This window comes from Pygocentrus nattereri, chromosome 24 (assembly GCF_015220715.1).
Source record: "Pygocentrus nattereri isolate fPygNat1 chromosome 24, fPygNat1.pri, whole genome shotgun sequence".
In the NCBI taxonomy this organism is placed as follows: domain Eukaryota; kingdom Metazoa; phylum Chordata; class Actinopteri; order Characiformes; family Serrasalmidae; genus Pygocentrus; species Pygocentrus nattereri.
Window position 1 is genome coordinate 14235131 of NC_051234.1, and position 20242 is coordinate 14255372.

The following is a 20242-nucleotide window of genomic DNA, read 5'->3' on the forward strand; positions in this document are numbered from 1 at the left end:
CTCTAACCACTGATCACTGTGGAATGGGTTGATATGAGACTACCAAGTCTGGATCGTAACGAATGATGTCTGGAACCCCACAGTAAATAAGAATACAGACTAATAAACACACATACCAAGGCCCTCTCACGCACCCTCACTCACACTCCTCACACACCCTCACACACTACTGAGGACTGAAGTTGGGGACCACAGGTTGACTGCAGAGTCATCTGGAAGTTAAATTTCCCATGATTCCATAGGTCCGTAAAGGAGATCCAAACTGGTTTGAGCATGTGGACCCCAACAGGGAGAACCATCAATGTTCCTGTATTTCTCTTCCTACAAAAAAAGTGTATAAACAAAAACCTAAGGGTCGACAAAAAAAAAAAAAAAAAAAAAAAAAAAAAAAAAATCCATATTTAATTTAGACGAGACTGACCCACAGAGCACATACATATTTACAAGCTCCAAAAGTAAAAGTAAAAACAATATTCCTCTTTCTTTCCCCATCCCACCAAAAAAAAAAAAAAACCTTCAGATATTCTCCTTTTCTCGCTTTTTTTTTTATCCAAAATAAAAGTTATGAAAATAGAGGTGACGCAGCAGCAGTGCTGACCGCATGGGTTTTGGGCTGAGTGATGATACGGTAGCATTGCAGTTGTTAGTTGGAGGTCACAGTTCGTCCCTGTCCCTGAGGATGGTATAACGTGTCTCGCTGGGGGCCAGCTTCTGGAAAGAACTTTCTGGAGGACTACTGGCCGCCTCTTTGTTCTCCTCCTGCTGAAACATTAACAACATATGCACAAAACATCAATTGCTTGAAGGTAGTTGGACACTTACAAAGGCTACACTACTCTTACAAGCTTTACATTATGTCCTAACAATAGTACATTTAGTATTGCAATATGAGTTGGGTTGAGATGACAGAATGAATCATGACCAAAATGGTAGTAATGAGTAGTCACCACAAATGTGGATTATTATATGGAGCTTTTAAATGTTTATTTATATAATTTATGTAAACCATGAAAACGTATTTCTCTGACGACTAACTGACAACTAACATGTTGGCACATTGACCACTGATAATACCTCATGTAGAAGACAATGAGTCCTCACCAGCATGTGTATGGCAGTATGGCAGGCCTTTGACCACTGCTGACTTTTGTTTCCTTCTGTTTTTGCCCCAGTAATACCAGGATAATGTGTTGACCCTCCTTCTCTTTTTAGCCATTTATTATTTGTACTTTTTTTTACTTCTTAAATTCATTTACTCATCTTATTCTCCTTTGTAGCCCCCATTCTCGTAAATAAATTACAGACCTGTCAACTAATAGCTTGAGACTTCAACTCCTGCTGTAATTACACAACTTAATTGATTACAATGGTTTAGTCGCTGTTGCTTATTCACCTCGCTGCATGTTAAGACTTTCACACGTGTTACTGCTTTGCACGCTTTGGCCATTCACACATACACTGCAGAGAGGTATAGCATGCTTCTACCAAATGGTTAGACCATGATACTTCTAATTAACAGCTTTCTGGCTTGTGGGCAATTGTTTCGAGCCTGGTAGATCTGCCCGAAGTTGTGTATGCAGCAAAATAAAATGTTCAACTAGCATGTTAATTGATAACGGCAACAAATAAGCTTTCATTTGGTTTTCCATCCTGTCATTAGTTGGGGTTAGGGTTGGTATCCTTGATTAATGATTCATGTTTGTGTCTGTGTAAACACATCTTAGCCCTGACACCAAACACGTGCACATGCATGTTCAATAAAATGCACTGCAAACTTTGAGAGTGGCACTGGTAAGCATGAGTTATTAGATGGCGAGCATGACAAGAACCACAGAACACCGACTCTGGCTATCTAAAGCACAGACACAAGTTGAGCAGCTGGTACTGAATGGGACAGAAAAAGTGAAATTAAACCCGTTTTTGCTGTTTGGTACTGCAGCTTACAGCTGAATGGACATTAGCTTAGCAAGCAGGCTACAGACCTAAACAGCCCAATCATCACAGTGAATTTGACTCAGCTAAAATGACACATTTACACCATTTAGAGGATTTCTAAGAGCGTCAAGTCGATTGACTAGGTAAAAACCGGAATTGATCGCTACAATCATGCTTAAGTCCATTGTGCAACTTCCAAACACTTGAAACAATTGTTTTCAATGAAGATACACCAATGCCGATCCTCAATGACTTGGTCTGTTTCTCAATGCATCACAGCGCTCCACTCAGCGTTTTGTCTTTTGTCTTTACTATGTTAAATTAAAGCTACACTGAGATCACGGAAAGCTCCAATAGATAACGTGGCTAAAACTTATACACAGAAAGGCAGTCAGTTTTTTGTTTTTTTTTGATCAACAGATGTCAAGCTAACATTACAGCTTAGTTTTTTGAAGCTCACTAACAAAGAGCTATTAGTGAAGTAGTAAACTGATGCCAAGCATGATTAATGATGATGAATGTTTGGTTTTATCAAATTTGAGTAATTAAAATGTTACCAGCCGATATAATGTGCTTAAATTACTGTCCCTCCCACTCGTGTGCAAAGCTGAAGTGACAAAAGAAAAGTTTTGCTACTCCAGAACTACTCTGTTTATATTTCATTTCATATCACAACGCCAGGGGTGATGACTGTAGTGAGCTTCACTCGGCAGTAGGCATCACAGTCACACAGGCCCAGTCACATGGCCAGATATTGGCTATATGTCCAATCTAGAACCAAATACACACCTGATTTCAGTCACAACTATAGATTCAATACTTACAGAACCTGACCATGCTCAAATCAACCCAAGTCTCAATAGTCCTCCAAGTTGGTGTTTTGAGGACTCTCCATTCTAAGTGTATGCAATTGCACAGATGTCAGTGGATTCAGCACTGGCATTTTATTTACATATTAGTCCTAATTAAATGAAGTCCATTCCATTAGGCCCGGGTGCTTTTTCCAGAGCTTTTGACAGAATGATGTGCTGAGCTTCAGTTTGACGTCTGGTCTCGCCAAATAGCTTTCTTTGATCAGACCAAAGAAGATGCAAATGACTGCAAAATATCATCTAAAGGGGTGCAGGTACTATAGATAGTGACTATAACCCTTTGATGACGGTTCAAATGAGGCAGCTATCTAATACAGTCACTGAAAGAAAAACCCACATGTGTTTATGCTTTAATGCATGAAAGGTCAGTCCATTTTGTAATTAGTAACCCTTAGAAGTTGGTTATCGCTTGTGATAAAAGCATGTTGTAATTTTTTCAATATGTCTTACTCATAGCTAATGACTATCAATTTCTATGAAATTGTGCAGATTGTAAAATTTCAGTCTATATCGCATGTTTGTGAGTAGAAGAGGTATTTAGTTTGAATTTGATGGAAATTGTTGCTGTGTTGTCTTTTTTTGCAGACAAAACAAATCCTATGGCATGTTTTTGTCATTTCCTGACATCAAAACAATGTTGTAAAATGACATGAAACTGTAGACTATGTAATGTTGATACAGAATGCTAATATGCTTCTTTGCCAAGTAGCTGTGTAAAAACGTAACTGCAAAATCTTCATGTTTATCTGTAATTCATTTCTTTTAACAGATAATTTAAAAATAACAGCTGGTCTTCACATTGTGTTAATATGTCATGATGAATGGGCCATCAGAAATGGCAAATTGGAGGTTTTGTACTGACAGTGACAATTTAGTAGAACAGCAAAGAGAGAACAATTCTAGACTTCTAAAGGTTAATCAAAAATGAAATTTATAACAACAAAATGTGTAACAATAACATGTAGAAAGACCTTAAGCATAACACAATACACATCAGACCCTCAGGTCAACCCCTATTGGTAGAGAGATGGCACTGTTTCCTCATCAGGCCAATATCCAAGCCAGAATTTTCTGCAGATATCAGCCCAACAACACCAGGTATCAAGGCAAAAAGAGCAAATCAGATCCAATCCTGTAACAAATGTAGCCTAAACTCCAGCCCCCACTTATACTATGTGTTGTGATGTTAGCTGTGTATTTTGTCCTATGGGCTTTCAGACTGTTTGAGCAGTTTAAACTGGTTGGTATTGTGCCACCTCTACCCTTCAGTTAACCCATCCAAGCCTGGTTTATTTCTGACCTGTCCTGGGGTGCTATCTGTGGGGTCGGGACCATGGTGGAATTCTCTATGCAACTTTCCAGAGTGAAGGTCCAACACAAACTGCCTCAGTTTTCCAGGAACCCTGAAAAACACATGGACACAGAAACAAGCACAATCATGTCTTTGTCTGAAAGCCAGTTGTTTAGATGAGCAAACAGACCAAAATAAAAGTAAACTTGATGAGCGGCTTTATTGATTAGATAAGTGATCGGGTAAGAGCTGGGGAAATCTGGGCAGTCTCAAGAACCACGCGTCTCTAACGAGATAATGACATTGTCTGTCTTGCCGCAGACGCCATGGTAACTCAAACTCCAGGCCAATCAAACATCAAAGACTGGAAAGAGGTGGGCTGATAACACTGTGATTGGATAATGGAATACATAACACAGCAATTGGTTAATGAAACACGGCGTCTGCTGAATTATGATGCTTTCTGGAGGAGCACTGCCTTTAGAGTATAAAGATAACGTAAATGGCACAAATAGCCAAAATATCTTACATATAGTCAGATTTACCATTTGAAAATGTCAGTTGCTCTTTACATGTCATTACGAATAAACCAATAGAAAAAATTTCCAAAATTACTTAGGTAGTATGACAATATTTAATGTTACTTTGACAAATTATGTCACAATAAGCTTTTCTGAGAATATTGTGTATTTCATTAGGACTTATACATACTTCCCAACTGCATGTTTAACTGCAAAAAGAGTATAATTAGTCCTGTTTAACTAGATTTAGTACAGCACAGTGTGAATATAAATCGTTAAATACATAAGACTTTAGTATTTTATAAAGGTGGCATTACTTGATCTTTCCAATTGATCAGATGTTATTTTTTTCTGACATGTTTTGTGAAAAGTTCTGAAAGTGCCATGTTTTCATACTGGCCACATCAAACTAAAATCTCATTACACTGACATACATTAAAGTTTCCATATCAGAGATACAAGTTTTGCTACAAGAGAATTAATATACTTCTGCAGTAATGACATGGATTTGCACATGCAGACATGCTTATATACACGTTTTATATATAAGCACACACACACACACACACACACACACACACACACACACACACACGGGGAAGTGAAGGGTGGCTGTAATTATTCTCTAAATGACTCTGCATAAGCATACACAAGTTTAATTAAAATATTTGGATACTTACGAGAGGTCGGCGAAATCTGGGAAGACATACATGTGGCGGAAACTATCAATGGCAATGACAGGGCAGTCGGCAGGAGTCTTCTGGATGTGCAACAGAGGATGCCGGAACTTATCGCAATCAGCATGCAAGAAATTTATAGAGCCTGAGAGAGACCGAGAAAACACATTGTTAAAAACATATAGACAAAATAATGCTGTCTATTTACAGATGAGTAACAATCTAAAGCAAAAACTGAAAGTCTTTTAGGCTACAGCAGGTAAAAGTGACCCAAATCTGTTCTTTTTCTTCATATGTAACAAAGATGTGTCATCTGTGTGTCAGTGTGAACAGCAAAAAATGCTGACATTTTCAATTCCAATTCGAGATGCTTTCAAATGTGATACCGAAACCAATACTCATCTGATCTGCGGCAATGAGAGACTGTCTGAACACCTAGATCGGAATTTATGCGACTTTACGTCAGTACAAACCACTCTGTATTCGAAGAGATTTTGAAAGAAATGGCTGAACATGGCGATAGAAGAGCGAGGCTGCAGCATCAAATAACAGTTAAAAGTGTGAAAGCAGTGTTTAAAGAATCTGAGAATGCGAACCAAAAAAGTGACCATGGACGAATAATGTTTCCTTTCTACGGTGAGCCTGAACACATCCTGGGTGATGAGCCGAGCTGTCAGCCATCAGAATTTCATGATCACTCCTGTGATGCTGGTGAAGATCAAACTGAAACCTCTGGGAGTGACTGTCGTTCATTTGTCGTCATGATTGTTTATCTCTTGATGAGCGGGCCACGTAAAGTAACACGAAGCAAGGCTCTTTAGCACATGCGGGTCAGTTTAGGAGCTGATCTGTTCAGCCTAATGTCACATATAGGTCACATTTAAAAGACAATGTGAACAGCCATGATGCATGTGAGCAATGCCTGAACGTCGTGGATAGAGGAGAGCTGTTATTGTATTTGTAATGTATGGATCCAAGCGTCAAGCCAGTATGTAGTGAAATATTCCTCCAGCGCTCACTGTATCAATGTTTGTCAGCCCCATATTAATCCCCAGTTTGCAGTTTGCTGCGCATAAAAGCACAAACATGTCCGATCCCGTAAGTTTAGGTTTGTTTGTGGTGTGATTTCTGAGCACGTGTGAGAGTTTGAGTTCTTATTTGTAGCCCAAACTTAGTGTGTTATACTCTCTCTTTGCCTTGTGGTCTAGTGTGAGCGCCCTCACAACAAAAAGACAAGAAATTCTGAGCCAAACTGGCATTACGCTTATGCTCTCTGTTTTAGAAATCTGTTAATATTGTAAAAGTTGTGTTGTGCATGCCCAGCCACAGTCAGTTAGACTCTGAAATGGGTTTTCAACTCAACTAATTCTGCAGGAAGATCCATATGTATAGGTTTGTGTTTTGTAATTCACTGTTAGCAGAATGGTGAACTTACTAGCTCTCTACGCAGGAAAACATGGTTTAAGCCCAGCACAATGAAGCTCTTGTTGGGTTTCTAATATTACGTTCCCTAATCTAATGACGTCACTTTGGCGCTGCGTGAGCTAATTTGATCCAGTCAGTCATTGCAGTCCTTACTAATGTGTTTATTATCAAAGCTCATATCACCTTAACTTCAAGCCCTAGTTCCAAATCATGGTAATTTAGTACAGAACTGAACAAAAAAATCTGAATTTTCAGCTTTGTTACAACACATTCTTTACATACACTATATTTCCAAAAGTATTCGCTCGTCTGCCTTCACACGCATATGAATTTGAGTGACGTACCATTCTTAATCCATGAGGTTGAATATGATGTTGGCCCACCCTTTGCAGCTATAACAGCTTCAACTCTTCTGGGACGGCTTTCAACAAGGTTTAGGAGTTTGTTTATGGGAATTTTTCACCATTCTTCCAGAAGCGCATTTGTGAGGTCAGACACTGATGCATTCGAAGTTTTGCATTGCGCTTGGTGATGTAAGGCTTGGATGCAGCTGCTTGGCCATGGAAACCCATTCCATGAAGCTCTCTACACTTCTTGAACTAATCTGAACTAAACTGAAATTTCATCACTGGTTCTGTTGCACAAGTGGCATCCTATCACTGTACCACACTGGAATTCATTTGCATTTCATTCATTCGCTGCAATTGAGCTCCTGAGAGCAACCCATTCTTTCACAAATGTTTGTAGAAGCAGTCTGCATGCCTAGGTGCTTGGTTTTATACACCTGTGGCCAAGGAAGTGATTATAACACCTGAATTCAATGATGTGGATGGGTTACTGAATACTTCTGGAAATATAGTGCATCAAATAAACCCAAGAACAGCATTAAGAAACTGTTATTAACGATAAATAGTACATAATATGGCAGAATTTTTTTGCATCAGCCTAAAAGTGTTAACTGTTCTAACGCCAAATTATAAATAAACTTTTTTTTTCCCTTATAGCCTCTTCCTGCTGTCTGAGCCCTGTGCATTTATACCCCTCTCTCCATGCTCATGGTTTGACTCTTGAACCTGTGACCCCTGTGTGTGCCCTCCTCTCCAAGCCTGCTGTTTGACCACTGTGTGTACACACCCTTCTCACTGATCAGCTGGCGAGCAACCTCGTGTTGGAACTTCTCCAGACTGTCCGTGTCATCCTTCTGATGGAACAGAATTAGGAATGGAATGCCCTCTTCTGTCAGCTCCTGCAAACACACACACAAAACTCAGTTTACTAATAAGTTTAAATATATTTTGTAGACTTTTTAAAGAGGTATGTGAATTGAGTTGATCGGTGGGTTGTATGGAAGTGTGTCTCCCCATGCAGTTGCTAAGTGACATCAAGAAGAAGCTTAAAGCTGTATGCTGGATCTAAGAAAATGTGCTAAATCTGAAGAAAGTCACCTATTAGAGTGTAAAAATCACACTGTGATGTATGAATCTGAAGATTCAACTGCAGGCTTGTGCCGACTGATGATGGCATCAGGAAATCTCTGATAGACTATTGCACTGAAGTCATATGGTTGAGATCAGAGACGTACATCCCTACCACAACCCACTAATGGCACACACACAGAAACACACAGCGAGACTGTGGGAAAAGTACACTAAAGAAAAAGGGGCTTTTCTCATGCTAATAAATCACTGTACAGCTGGACAGCTAACACGCATGAAATGTTTAACATGAGAAAGAACAGAAAAAAAATTATGTACTGTACAAACTAAAACCTAAAAATATACGTTAACAAGTGTGACCAAAGATACAGACGGATAGAGAAAGGATTTTACCTCTCCATTCTCAAAGGTGATCTCTCGGACAAGGGGTACACACTTGTCCTGTGCCCAGGCGTAAATGAGGTCAAAATTTGTTAGTGAACCCAGGTAGACCATGTCAGGAACACTCTCTCCTATTGGCTTATAGATAACATTATCACCACTGAACCTCTCAGGCTTAGATACCTCACTGAAAGAGAAAGAACGAACAAAAAAAGCGAATAAATATTCTACTAAATCACATCTAGAGCAGTCACAATTATTTTATTAAATAAATGAAAAGAAAAAAAGTGAAAAAAAAGAAGAACAATGTTTTGTTAGAAAATTTGCATGATGATAGAGCACTAGGAGAATTTAAAATGCCTTATCTTACAGCGAAAAGCACAGTCTGATGAACAAAGTTTGAATGACACCTGTGAAATTACAAGTTTTGTTGCTTGAAAAAAAAAAAAAAAAAAAAAAAAAAAAAAAACCCAACTCAATACTCCGACCATGAGCGGATTTCTGCAATTATCTGATAGTTTGATTGCTCATGTAAATAGCATACTCCGATTTCTTAGTTAGGTACAAAACACCTTTGGAGTAATGCTGAAACTACATGCTTGACGAAATGGAGGATTTAAATATTCTTCATGTTCTACATGATGAATGTTCACAGTTTCAGATAAATCAGCACCATGATGATTGAGCTTTGAAATTGCACTTATGTCATGTCGTTTTCTGTGAGTTTACTGGCTGTTTGCAAAGCAAAAATCCAATCCGATTTTTAAGTGCATGTAAATGCACTCATCATAACAATTAAAATGTAAAACACAAGCCATAACTTTTGCACATGCCAAATTTTATGTTTATTTTTTCTTGATACATTAAAATCAGAAATTAAATGGTAACTGTGCATTAAAATGTGCAGACACGTGTTCCTTGTTAGGGATGCGTACTTACTTTTACTTAGACAATAAACAAAAATGTACATTTGACCAGCTGTGCTCAAACATTTTAATATAAATGTATATAGCTTTTAACTCTTTTTTTATTATTAAATGATGCACTACTGGGTCCACATTCACAAAGTGTTTCAGAACAGAAGTGCTGTTCTAGCATCTGTTCCTAGTAAATTAGAGGATATTCTGATTGTAGCTCAATTTGTACCAACATAATGGCAATATGGTACAGCATGCAAACCGCGCAACCCTAACCATCTTATAGCTTTCATCAAGAAAAAAAATTATATCTGCACCCTCTTACCCAAATGCTGCCATGAAAACACAGTCATCTCTCAGGATGTTGGCCACTTTTTCATAAGTATGGTAATTGTCTGAATTCTTCTGTTCAAAGTAGCCTATAATGGTTCGTCTTGTTCTCTGAGTATGGGAGAGAGAGGAGGGGTTAGAGGGAAATCGGAAAAATAGGTGTTGGATTTATGCAGTGAAAATCAGCTACTGGTGTTCACTTTTTATTAGGAGTTCAATTCTATCTGAGCTGGAATAGGCAGCTTGGAGCACGTGTGTGTGAGTGGTGTCAACTCACATCTATTTTGCTGAACTCCTCCAAGTTCTGGATCTCTGAGATAGGGTCCACTTGCTGCTGGCGGATGAAGTCAGCAATGGCAGTCACTGATCTCTGTCCTCTGTACTCCCTTTTCATCATCATCCCATTTCTAAAGAGCTTCAGAGTGGGGTACTTGCTTATCCTGTAGCGCTGTGCTATATCAGCTAGATAGGAAACATTTGCACATTACACTTAACTTCTGTAGCACTTGTACACTGAAAACTTTGTCCCAACACACAGTTTTCACACGTGCTCAAGCCCGCTTGGTTGAAAGGAGACTCATGCACTGGACGAAGAGACAAAATCACCTCATTTGCTATACTGTTTCTGTTGATTTGTGACAAACACAAAGGTAGTGACCTACACTGGGAATTGGTAAGAAGAAAAATAAAGGGACAATAAAATGGTCTTCTACCCATGTTTGCTTTGTGTGGCTAAACAAGGACACATGATTTATATGACAATTTATAGAGGAGGTGTTTATCTTTGTTCAGTTGTTTATATATAAGAAATTTCAGAGAAAGGGTAGAATTGCTGTTGGATCTTTGAGGATGGCTGAATGCACTGTATGAGAGAAAAAGAAAAGAGAAAATGAGAAATAGGGGAGGAGGGAGGGGGGGCAAGAGAAAGAAGAGGGGAAAAAACATGAAAGCAAAGCCCATACTGGGGGTTAAATACTACAAAGCTCATCGGGTGGAATCTAGTGCGCGCATGCGCACTCTCTCTCTCACTCACTCCCACACACACACACACACACACACACACACACACACACACACAGTAGGGTATCTTTGAGCTGACTTTACTTCACAGAAGATGCAGTTTTGTCATTAAACCATCAAACACTTTACAGGTCATCAATAATTCTGTTTAATTTATATGAAAGGCTAAGCTGGTGTGTGTGTGTGTGTGTGTGTGTGTGTGTGTGTGTGTGTATGCTCACTATGTTGGTCGCAGTCCACCCGGGCAAACACCACCTGTGTTGCCTCTGGAAACTCCTCCCTCACCACATTAGAAGCTTCTTCAAAGATAGGGTGCAGCATCTGACTGAACCGACACCTAAACACACACACGCACACACATTAGACCATCAAAGCTTTGGACAAAAAAGAAATACACATATATGCTCATAAGCACAGCGTAAGAAGCAATTATCTACACCCAGAAACATATTGTATTACTATACTTGTCAGGGTCTTAATAAACCTAACCCTGACCCAAAGATTAACCCTAACGAAAACAGTACCTTTAAAGCGATACACAAATTTCACCTTACCCTAAATGTAGTGGATCAGCCAAGACATGATTTCATTAGTTTTGTGCCAGAACTATAAGGCTAATGTGAACAAATAAGAAAAGCTCATGGCTACCAATTAGCACCCACTGAGTTGTTCAGTAATCTTAAGCAGACTTGCTTGTGTATGTGTGCTTTTTTTTTTAACAGACAAAGGGACAGACAAAATTCTAAATTCCGTGGCTACTCCTATTTCTTTTTAGCCATGCCATGTACTTTAGTCCATTATTAGAGAAAGATAATCTGTAATATATTTTCTTTACTGGTCAAACTGCACTTTTGGCCAAACTATTGCTTTAAACTTAAGCTGAAACCTACCTTCAATTGTAATTCATATATAAAACCTTAATTTCTTCTAAAACTGGAATTGTTTGGGTTATATCTAGTTATATCTGAGCCTGAGAAATATAGAAAAAAAGTGCACGGTCAGACACACAAACTGAAGTAACTTAGGGATGAACTCACCAGTCTGCATAAAAGTTGACTAAAGCCACCCCGGCATTATCTGTGGAAGAACAAGTTTAATTTGAGTTAAACTGCAGTAACGACAGCGTGCCGAAAACAACTTGCTGATTTTTTACGTCCAACAACTGCATGAATGACATGCACACACAATGAAGCTGTAAAATTGCATCAATTCAAAATTTCTTTGATCATTTCAAAAGGATAAAAGATTTAAAACAAAAAATTTAATAATAAAAAAAAGTACACATTAATTTCTGCCCAAAATAAAATTCTCAGTATATTTTTAAATAGAAAAACAGTGGAACATTGGCTGCTGTCATATTTGCATAATACCAGTATATTTTTAAATACAATTCTCAATCATACCAAATCAGAGATGTGAATTTTGGCAAATTCTAGTCAGTGATTAATAGTTATCTGGTAAGCCTAAAATTAAAAACATGACTCATCAAATATCAATTATAAAACGGGCTGTTCTGGTTCTGAAATATGACTGTTTGAGCCACATTTTAAACCCATTATTAAATACCAGGCATAAGTGTGTACATGAAGTACATGAAACATCTCCTATATAAGAAACCTGTTCTGTTCAAAACAAGGTGTTTACAAGTTTTAATATGTTCTTGAGTACATGACTGAAAACTAAATAAGTTGACAAAATACCCGGATATATTCATTTTAATGTGCTGTTCAAAGTGCTATAGCATGTTCTAGCAAGTTCTAAAGTTATGTTTACCACTCATAACTAGCTGAACACTCCACACTTAGGAAGCAAACTTACTAAGTATGTCATCAATGTTTCCTGCATCCAGACTGGTAATCTCTCCCTGCACTGGAGTGTACAGTCCGGTTACCTGGCAAGCACAGACAAAACACAGGAAATGACATCTTTCCTAGCCTTATAATTATAATGTTCTACTGCAGCATGCCTGCTTTTGTGACAATCTTAGAGTGTACAAAATTAAACATCTACTTAGGCTGGATCATGATAATACAAGTTGCTGGCCATTCTTGTTTGATGCTAAAAGACTCACAAAGGGTTTTCAGCAAAAAGGTAAATGTAAAGATGAAAAATTTGATTTCTTAGGTTGGATATTATACATATCATAATACCAAAAAATGCACTGGCTGTTCTATGCAACATCATATATACTAAATTAAATCACAAGCGGGCTTGTGCGTCATACAGCAGCGACATCAAAACGTGCATTGTGGGATGAGAGTCAGACTGTATTCCATAACATGGTTGTCTTTGCTGTATTTGTAGATAAGATATTTTATCAATATGCTGATAAAGCAAAATATGCTTTTCTTTGCACACTGTGGATATTGCCATTATTTAAAGAGCACTAAACAACTGCATGTTTCGCTACAAAAGAGAGCACAATTAGGCCTGTTTAACTGGATGTATTGCAGCACAGTATGTAAAACATTTAGATACTTATGTTAAGTTAAAAATGGCTCATTTTAAAGCTCAGTAGAATAAATACTGGGTCAATATGGACACTTTTGGGGGGGGCTGAGTGATTTCTAATAACTGGTGCATTTAATTTATTCTAAATTATCAAACAAAATATTTGTAAAAAAAAATCAAAACTAAATACTGTGATGTGCAGCATGTATCATTTTGTGATGTTATTTTTGTTCACTCATAATTTGTAATTAAAACATTTTGCAGACTAAATGCAATTAAATAGGACTAAGTATGCTGTCTGTTTAATCAAAAATGCATTTTTAAGTACTGACAATATTGGCAGTATTCTCAGAAAAGCATACTGTGTTGTACTTTATCACAATAACGATAAATATTTACATGCTGATCAGCCCTATGAACTACAAAATTACCATTCTGAACAAAAAAATATCACATGTATACACTGGAAAAAAATGAACACTTAGTCACTAGTACAGGCCACTTTCAATCATTACTCTGGTTAAATAAGTACAAATATGCATTCTGACTTAAAGTGCAGTTTTAATATGCTCACTTGGAAAAAGAAACAGTGCATTCAACAATGAAGAACACCTTCTGTATCTTTTATATGGTGTTAGAAAACAAAGTACATGGCAAAATTGATAAAATGATTTTACTGCTGCCAATAAGGACATGCACACGTTGTAACTCACTTAAATGACTGGCTTTCTTTTTTTAGGCCTCAAACCACGCTCCTTAGTGGCGGTTTCCATCACCTCAATCAATGACCTACTATTATTAGAGGATCAGTACCACAAAGAAGTCCATGTGTGTATGTCAGGCGCAGGTACACCACATGCAAATCTACCACTGTGACCCATGAATTGTATGTCTTCTCATGCAAATTACTGATGCATGAAAGAAAAGTTAAGCCGTCTCACAGCTTGTGTGTTACCCGTTTGTGTTCATTTGTCTTTCTTGTACCTAATTAAATTTGCTGACCACTTATATAAAGTATTAAACAACTTAATAACCACTGAGCTCTCCCTTACTTTTACTACCATAAGAGTTTATTTTTAAATAAATAAATAAAATCAATAAAACAGCTAAACTCACAATTAATGGTCAGTTTTTTCAACACAGTGGTCACCTATAAGATCACATTCACTTTCTTAGTATAACAGGTGGTTTCCTAGTTTTTGGATACAGTGAAGTTTTGCATCAATTGAGCTCCTCATTTAAATAAAACTTTGGTTTGATTTACCTGGAATTCTAATGCAGGCATATCATGTGAGGATGTTTGCAATGGATGACACAGGTACTTTTTTAAACAAGATAGTTTGCTTAAGGACAGGTCCAAATTTGCTTAAGGAAAGTCTGCATGTTTGGCATTAAACAGACTGTCTGTCTGGCTGGGTGGCTGAATCTCCACTTAAATACCAAACTAAATGTCACACTACAAATCCTAATCATTAAGGTAAATCAATTAATTAGCAAGTATAGCATAGCAGTTCATTATAAGTCAACATATACAACATGGTCCAAAGTATGTGGACACCATTTAAAATTTGCAGATTTGTTTATTTCAGCCACATCTACTACTAACTGGTGCATACAATTAGCATACAACCATACCACCTCCACTGACAAACACTTGGATTAGAATGGGTTGTAATGAATCTCAAAGACTTTCGACATGGATGCATCATACAGATGCAACCTTTCTGTCAAGTCAGTAAGCCCTGCTATAGCTGACAACTGTAAGTTCTGTTTTGAAGCAGAGTCATCTAGGAGGCCTAAGATCACTATTTGCAATGCCAAGACTCAAGCAGTTGAAACAGGAGAGATCGATCACACTTCATCTTGTAGTCTGACGGACAAACATGGGTTTAGTAGATGCTGGACAATGCTACCTGCACAAATGAATAGTGCAAACTTGATAGTTTGGTAGAGGCGGAATAATGATCTGGGGCTGCTTTTCATGGTTTAGGCTGGTCCCATTTAGTTCCAGCAAAAAATAAAATAACAACTTTGGCCACGGTTGGCATAAGGCCCTTTCCTGTTTCAGCATGACCAGGCCACTATTAACAAAGTCCATTAAGAAATGGAGTGTGGAATCTGGTGTGAAAGAACTTGACTGGCTTGCACAGAGCACTGACCTCAGCCTCATTCAGCAGTTTTAGGATGAACAGGAACACCAAGTGCAAACAAGGCTGTACTGTCCAACATCAGTGCCTGACATCAGTAATGCTCTTGTGGCTAAACTGAAGTGAATTCATATATTCCAAAACCTAGTGGAAAACCTTCCCAAACAGGTGGAGGCTATTGCAGCAGCAAAGAGGTGACAACATTAATTCCCATGACTTTGGAAAAATATGCTCATGAGCACATATGGATGTGATATTTGGGTATTATGTATTTATCTATGACCAATGTGAAACAAGGCCAAGTGCCTCAAAGCGTTTCTAAGCTGGGAGTGAGCCGGCTAACCCTGTAAGCAAAGGCCTACCAAAAAAGATCTAAACCATCAGAAAAAAACAGATTCTAACACACAAACAGTCTGCAAGCCATATGGCCAGCCCAGCCATAGTGTTGGCAGGCAGTGAACAGCACTGCTTAAATTCATCAGCTAATCTCACAGTGCGCTCAACCCTCCTACTGTCACCAAAACATAACAACTACATATGAGCTGATCCATGGCCTAACCCACAATCCGTATAACATGGCACACTTCCACAATCAGTCACCTCAAGATATTCACACAACAAGAAGGGCAACAAACCTCCATCTCAAACTGCCACTGTCCACACAAACATAAGGGAAAAGCATAATAAGGGTGGTTAATGAGTTCATCCAGTACACTGTTTGAAATCCTTCCTCAGTTTTCATCACTGTTATACCTGTATGCTACACATAAGCAACGGTACATTCAAGCAGTGCACACCATACTAACCTCAGCCTGTTTAGTCAAAAGGCTGAATTTCAGTCACAGCTTCAAGTAAAAATGAAAATGTTGTTGCATTGTCTTGCATCTGAACTAGTCCAGTTTGTTTTTGAGGCAGTGGATGCAAAGGAATTGCCCATTTTTTAAAGTTAGCCTTGGCCCATCACAAACACCAGAATACTTGCCCTTGTACCGCCAACTCATTCAGCTGCATCAGACGAGGCTGCTGTGGAGCAGCTTGTACCAACCCATGAATGTGTAACAAGCAGTCTCTGATGGTTGGAGACACAAATGTATGGACTCACATAGGAGTAAAATGACTTGAGAAACAAACAGCAAGCGAATAACAAGCCAACTTCAGCTTCAAGACTCGAAACAACACAAAGCATGTCAGTAAACAAACTCATCATTGATTTATCTATGTATTGTTCAGTACGAGGGTGACTATGGGACGAAAAAAGCTCTGTGAATTATGCAGGCCAAAAAGTTTTAACAAAAGACTGCAGGTAGTGATATGGGTGGTGTCCTCTCAGTCCAATGCAAAAGTAACACCTCTGTGATCATCTGTCCCAAGGGCAAAAGTTCACTTCTGTGTATATATAGCATCGCAAAGTAGGGGAACCGATTCAGAATTAGATTTGTCTCTTATTTACAATGACCTTGCTAACAGGGACAAATCTTAGATCAACATTTCTCTCAGAAGCTTTATGGTCCTAGTCTCTCGCAGTATTATCACTACTTATAATGCAATTTAATCATTCTACTCGCTGTTTCGTTATTTTTCTGCAAAGACCTCAAGCAGCAAGCGTAAAAGTGATGCTGTGTACAGGACAGATGGGCAGGGAGTGGTTCGACAGGTGTCAGCGATAACACAAGAAAGCAAGCATGTCCAACAGGTCAGCGTTTCTGGTGTTCTAGCCAGCACTTGTCCATCCTTAATGGCTGAGTTGAAAAGCCAGTATACATGTATACAGATACACAGCAAAAAAAAAAAAAAAAGGTATGTTGTGAATCCACATATTTCACATCATACGTTTTAACTAACCAAATGAAATATGTATTCTACAGTATGCCCCAAACGAATGAGCCTTTAAAACTGTACTGCATTGGCAGCAAGGCCCATGCTGACTTTATTTCACGCTGCAAAGAGCAAGCAAGTTCCGGGTTGGCAGCCAATAGGATTTGGCCACAACAGAGTACTCCGCCAATCGGCGTCTTCTCTGCGGACACGAAATGCATCCCAAAATAACCCCATATAAACTTATGCTAAATTTTACATTTAATAGTTACACAGTAACAGTTATAGCGATTACTGGAAAAAATGACAACCTAACAGTTAAACTGACTTTCTCCGCTGAATGAAGCGGACACCCGGATTAAAGTTTCATAGTTGCTGTTTCTGCCAGGTAATGTTTCTCGGCTAAATGCCGACACTCAGTTTTCGTTTTAGCTGACATTTTCGCCCTGTACGGCAGAAGCAGTAAGGCATTAATTAAAGTCTACAGCCTTTAAATCCACTTAGTTTACTATTCGAAACATCTACTTCGTTAAAGCATTCTTGTCTTGAGCTGGCGAAGCTAACTCGGTTACGTGTTAGTTAGCTTACTGATTTTCATGCTCGAAAATGGCTTCGGTTTTACAAATACTCTAGCACTGCAAAGTAACATTAAGCCCAAAATTGGAACAAATTACCAGCGTTTTGAACAATAATGCTCCTACTTCACTTTAAATCAATATAAATAGCTAAACTATTTAGCTAGCAAACTAGCTTAGCTAGTTAGCTAGCCAATGTCGCGCCTCTTTGGAAAACTTACGTTAAGTTACTCATAGACAGACTCAATATTAGTTGGATAAGTGGCATCACTAACGCTAGCTAGCTTGCTGGCTTTAAATGCCTTAGCTAATAAGTTATCCGCCACAGTTAACTAACTGGTTAGCAAACCTGAATAATGCTTACTGCAGCTAATTTACTAGCTGAAGACCGTCAAAGACCGCGAGAAATCATATGCAGCCTATGAGCTGAAGAACGTTACTTTGGAGCTAAGCTGTATAAAAACGTCAGTTTACATTAAATCACTGTTACTTCGCACCTAGCCTTCCATCCATCTAGGTTAACTAACTCTTGGCTAGCGTTCGATGCTAGCTCGCTAGCATTACTTTCTACAGAAAAAGAAGTCGCTATACTCGCCAAAGTGCACATTATTTTGCTGCAACTTACCAGGAGTAAGGTAAAGTAGTGGAGTTCGTGGGCGGGCATAAATGAAGTTAATTTCATCGTATAGTGGAGCTGATTGAGGTTATGATGTTCCTAAATGTTCCCAGTCTCTCGACACCACCTCCTCTCCTCTGCTGTAAGGAAACGGCGGACGGTTCGCAAAGCCGACTTCGGCACCAAGAGTGAACCCCCGGCTACGCGACCGTAATTATGGGAAGTGAAGTCAGTCAAACACGGTTTCTCAGTCGACGAGGCGAAATGAAAACTACAAGTCCCATATAACATCGCGATGCGGATATTGAAGTTCTATCTACGGTCCTTGTAGTTTTTTAAACATGCGAGTCTCCAGATGTGTTTGCGACAAGAAGAAAAGTTCCAGTCGTCTGTGTTTGACTGTATCGCTATTTCAGAACTACTAGAAAACTGTTAAAACAGCACAGAGCTTGTGACTCTTTTACAGCTCGCCGTGTGGTGCGTGATACCCGATGGCGAGACACAACGGACTGTATTGCATCTTGAATGAGGTGAGTTGCATCACCGTCTTGGGAGTTTTTGCTCTTTTCAAGACGAACTTTTTGTTGACTTCTTTATTGACGTTTGGGCTGTTGTGTATTAGTTTTCAGGTTAAAAAATTGTGTACGTTTCAGAATCCGTGTGTACGGAGCTGTCTGTGAACGGCTATTGTGCAAGGCTGCTAATTTACCCAGCTTAAGGTGTGATTCATTGTGGACTTAACAACAAAAGAAGAACATCTGTGAAAATGAAGCCCAAATTCAGTAAATATAGTAGACAAGTAAAATATAGTGACCAATTTCATATAGACTGTAAAGTGTTACATCTGATTAGTAGTAGCAGTGAGCTAGATATTTTTGGGACATGAGCTGATGTGAGACAGAGTGATGGTTGATAAGGGACACATGTCATAGGCCCTGACTGCTAAAGACATTCTTTTATTGAATTTCCCCCTAAACCTTACATGTTTCTGATTTATTGGGCCTATTTACAGCTTTTTGCTTATTTAGAAAGAATGTGCTAGCTAGCATGGCTCAGAGTACCTGAATGCACTGTAACAAAACCTCAGCAAGATTAGAATTAAGTAATTGATTGCCGTTTTATTTGTAAGGGGGTACTTTTTGTAAAAAGAGTACTTTATTTTCTAGCTATATACCTTGCAGTAATGTACTGTTATACTTATGTACTATAAAATAATAATGACAACTCTAAGGGCTTGTATATGGGCCCACAACTTACGTTAGTTTCATTGTAGGTACTAAATACTTCATAACAGTTACAGAAGTCTTTTATTTAAATAACTGAATATTAAGCCATGGTCCAAGTAATAGACAAGTTCAAAATATTCAGTACACATTGAAAAGAAAGCGAAATTCTTGTATCAGTAATTATGAGGACCTCCAGTGTAATTTTTACCCTAAATGGCTTTTTAATGGTCAAGCACTGTAATTTATGACTATTCATTTGTGAAAGCACAATGCAGTCACTCTGGTCTGGCATGCAGCTTTTGGCAGGCTAGTTCGGAGCAGGTGGTTGGTGCTCTGTGTGTGAGTGATCCGCTCTCTCTCCCGCAGGACAGTGCAACAGAGCTGCCAGGGGCACCTGCAGTGATTCTTGGACCAGTGAAGGTGCTTTGAGTTGAGCAACATCTGCTGAGGCCTCCCCTTTTTTCTGGACAACACCATGGTAAGAGCCAAACACCATCAAGCCCAGTTGGGGTTTTTGAAGAAATGGCCTGTAACTGATGGTTTTTCCATCCAACTGAGCCAAACTTAATTTTAACCTGTGTTCTCAATTAACTATTCAAACTGAATA

General features: G+C 38.6%; 2 protein-coding genes across 3 annotated transcripts in view; one reads left to right on the forward strand and one right to left on the reverse strand.

Annotated features, from left to right (window-relative positions):
- Positions 1–381: 381 nt before the first annotated feature.
- erp44 (endoplasmic reticulum protein 44) lies at positions 382–18581 on the reverse strand. 2 transcript variants are annotated; one of them, XM_017704020.2, is made up of 11 exons: positions 18419–18581; positions 12624–12696; positions 11843–11882; positions 11027–11142; positions 10063–10247; positions 9781–9896; positions 8551–8725; positions 7856–7967; positions 5300–5441; positions 4108–4210; positions 382–759 (listed from the first exon to the last, which is right to left on the reverse strand). In XM_017704020.2, the coding sequence occupies exons 1-11, from the start codon at positions 18473–18475 to the stop codon at positions 655–657; spliced, it is 1224 nt and encodes a 407-aa protein (XP_017559509.2). In that variant the 5' UTR covers positions 18476–18581; the 3' UTR covers positions 382–654. The 2 variants fall into 2 exon arrangements, with proteins under 2 accessions (XP_017559509.2, XP_017559508.2); XM_017704019.2 differs by having other exon boundaries at positions 382–762.
- Positions 18582–18712: 131 nt separating this feature from the next.
- Positions 18713–20242, forward strand: part of invs (inversin) — a 55551-nt gene continuing 54021 nt past the window's right edge. Inside the window, exons 1-2 of the mRNA XM_017704021.2 lie at positions 18713–18939; positions 20002–20113. Of these exons, the coding sequence (XP_017559510.2) occupies positions 20111–20113 (3 nt within the window). The 5' untranslated portion in view covers positions 18713–18939; positions 20002–20110. The remainder of the gene's footprint in view (positions 18940–20001; positions 20114–20242) is intronic.

Bases quoted from the DNA above. Each gene is read 5' to 3' on its own strand.
- erp44 (XM_017704019.2), bottom strand. From the start codon at position 18,475: ATGAAATTAACTTCATTTATGCCCGCCCACGAACTCCACTACTTTACC. The intron at 8,726-9,780 runs GTAAGAGGGTGC...TTTCTCTTTCAG, and splicing joins GTTTTCATGGCAGCATTTGG to TGAGGTATCTAAGCCTGAGA. The intron at 763-4,107 runs GTCAGAAATAAA...TTAATGTTTCAG, and splicing joins CAGATAGCACCCCAGGACAG to CAGGAGGAGAACAAAGAGGC.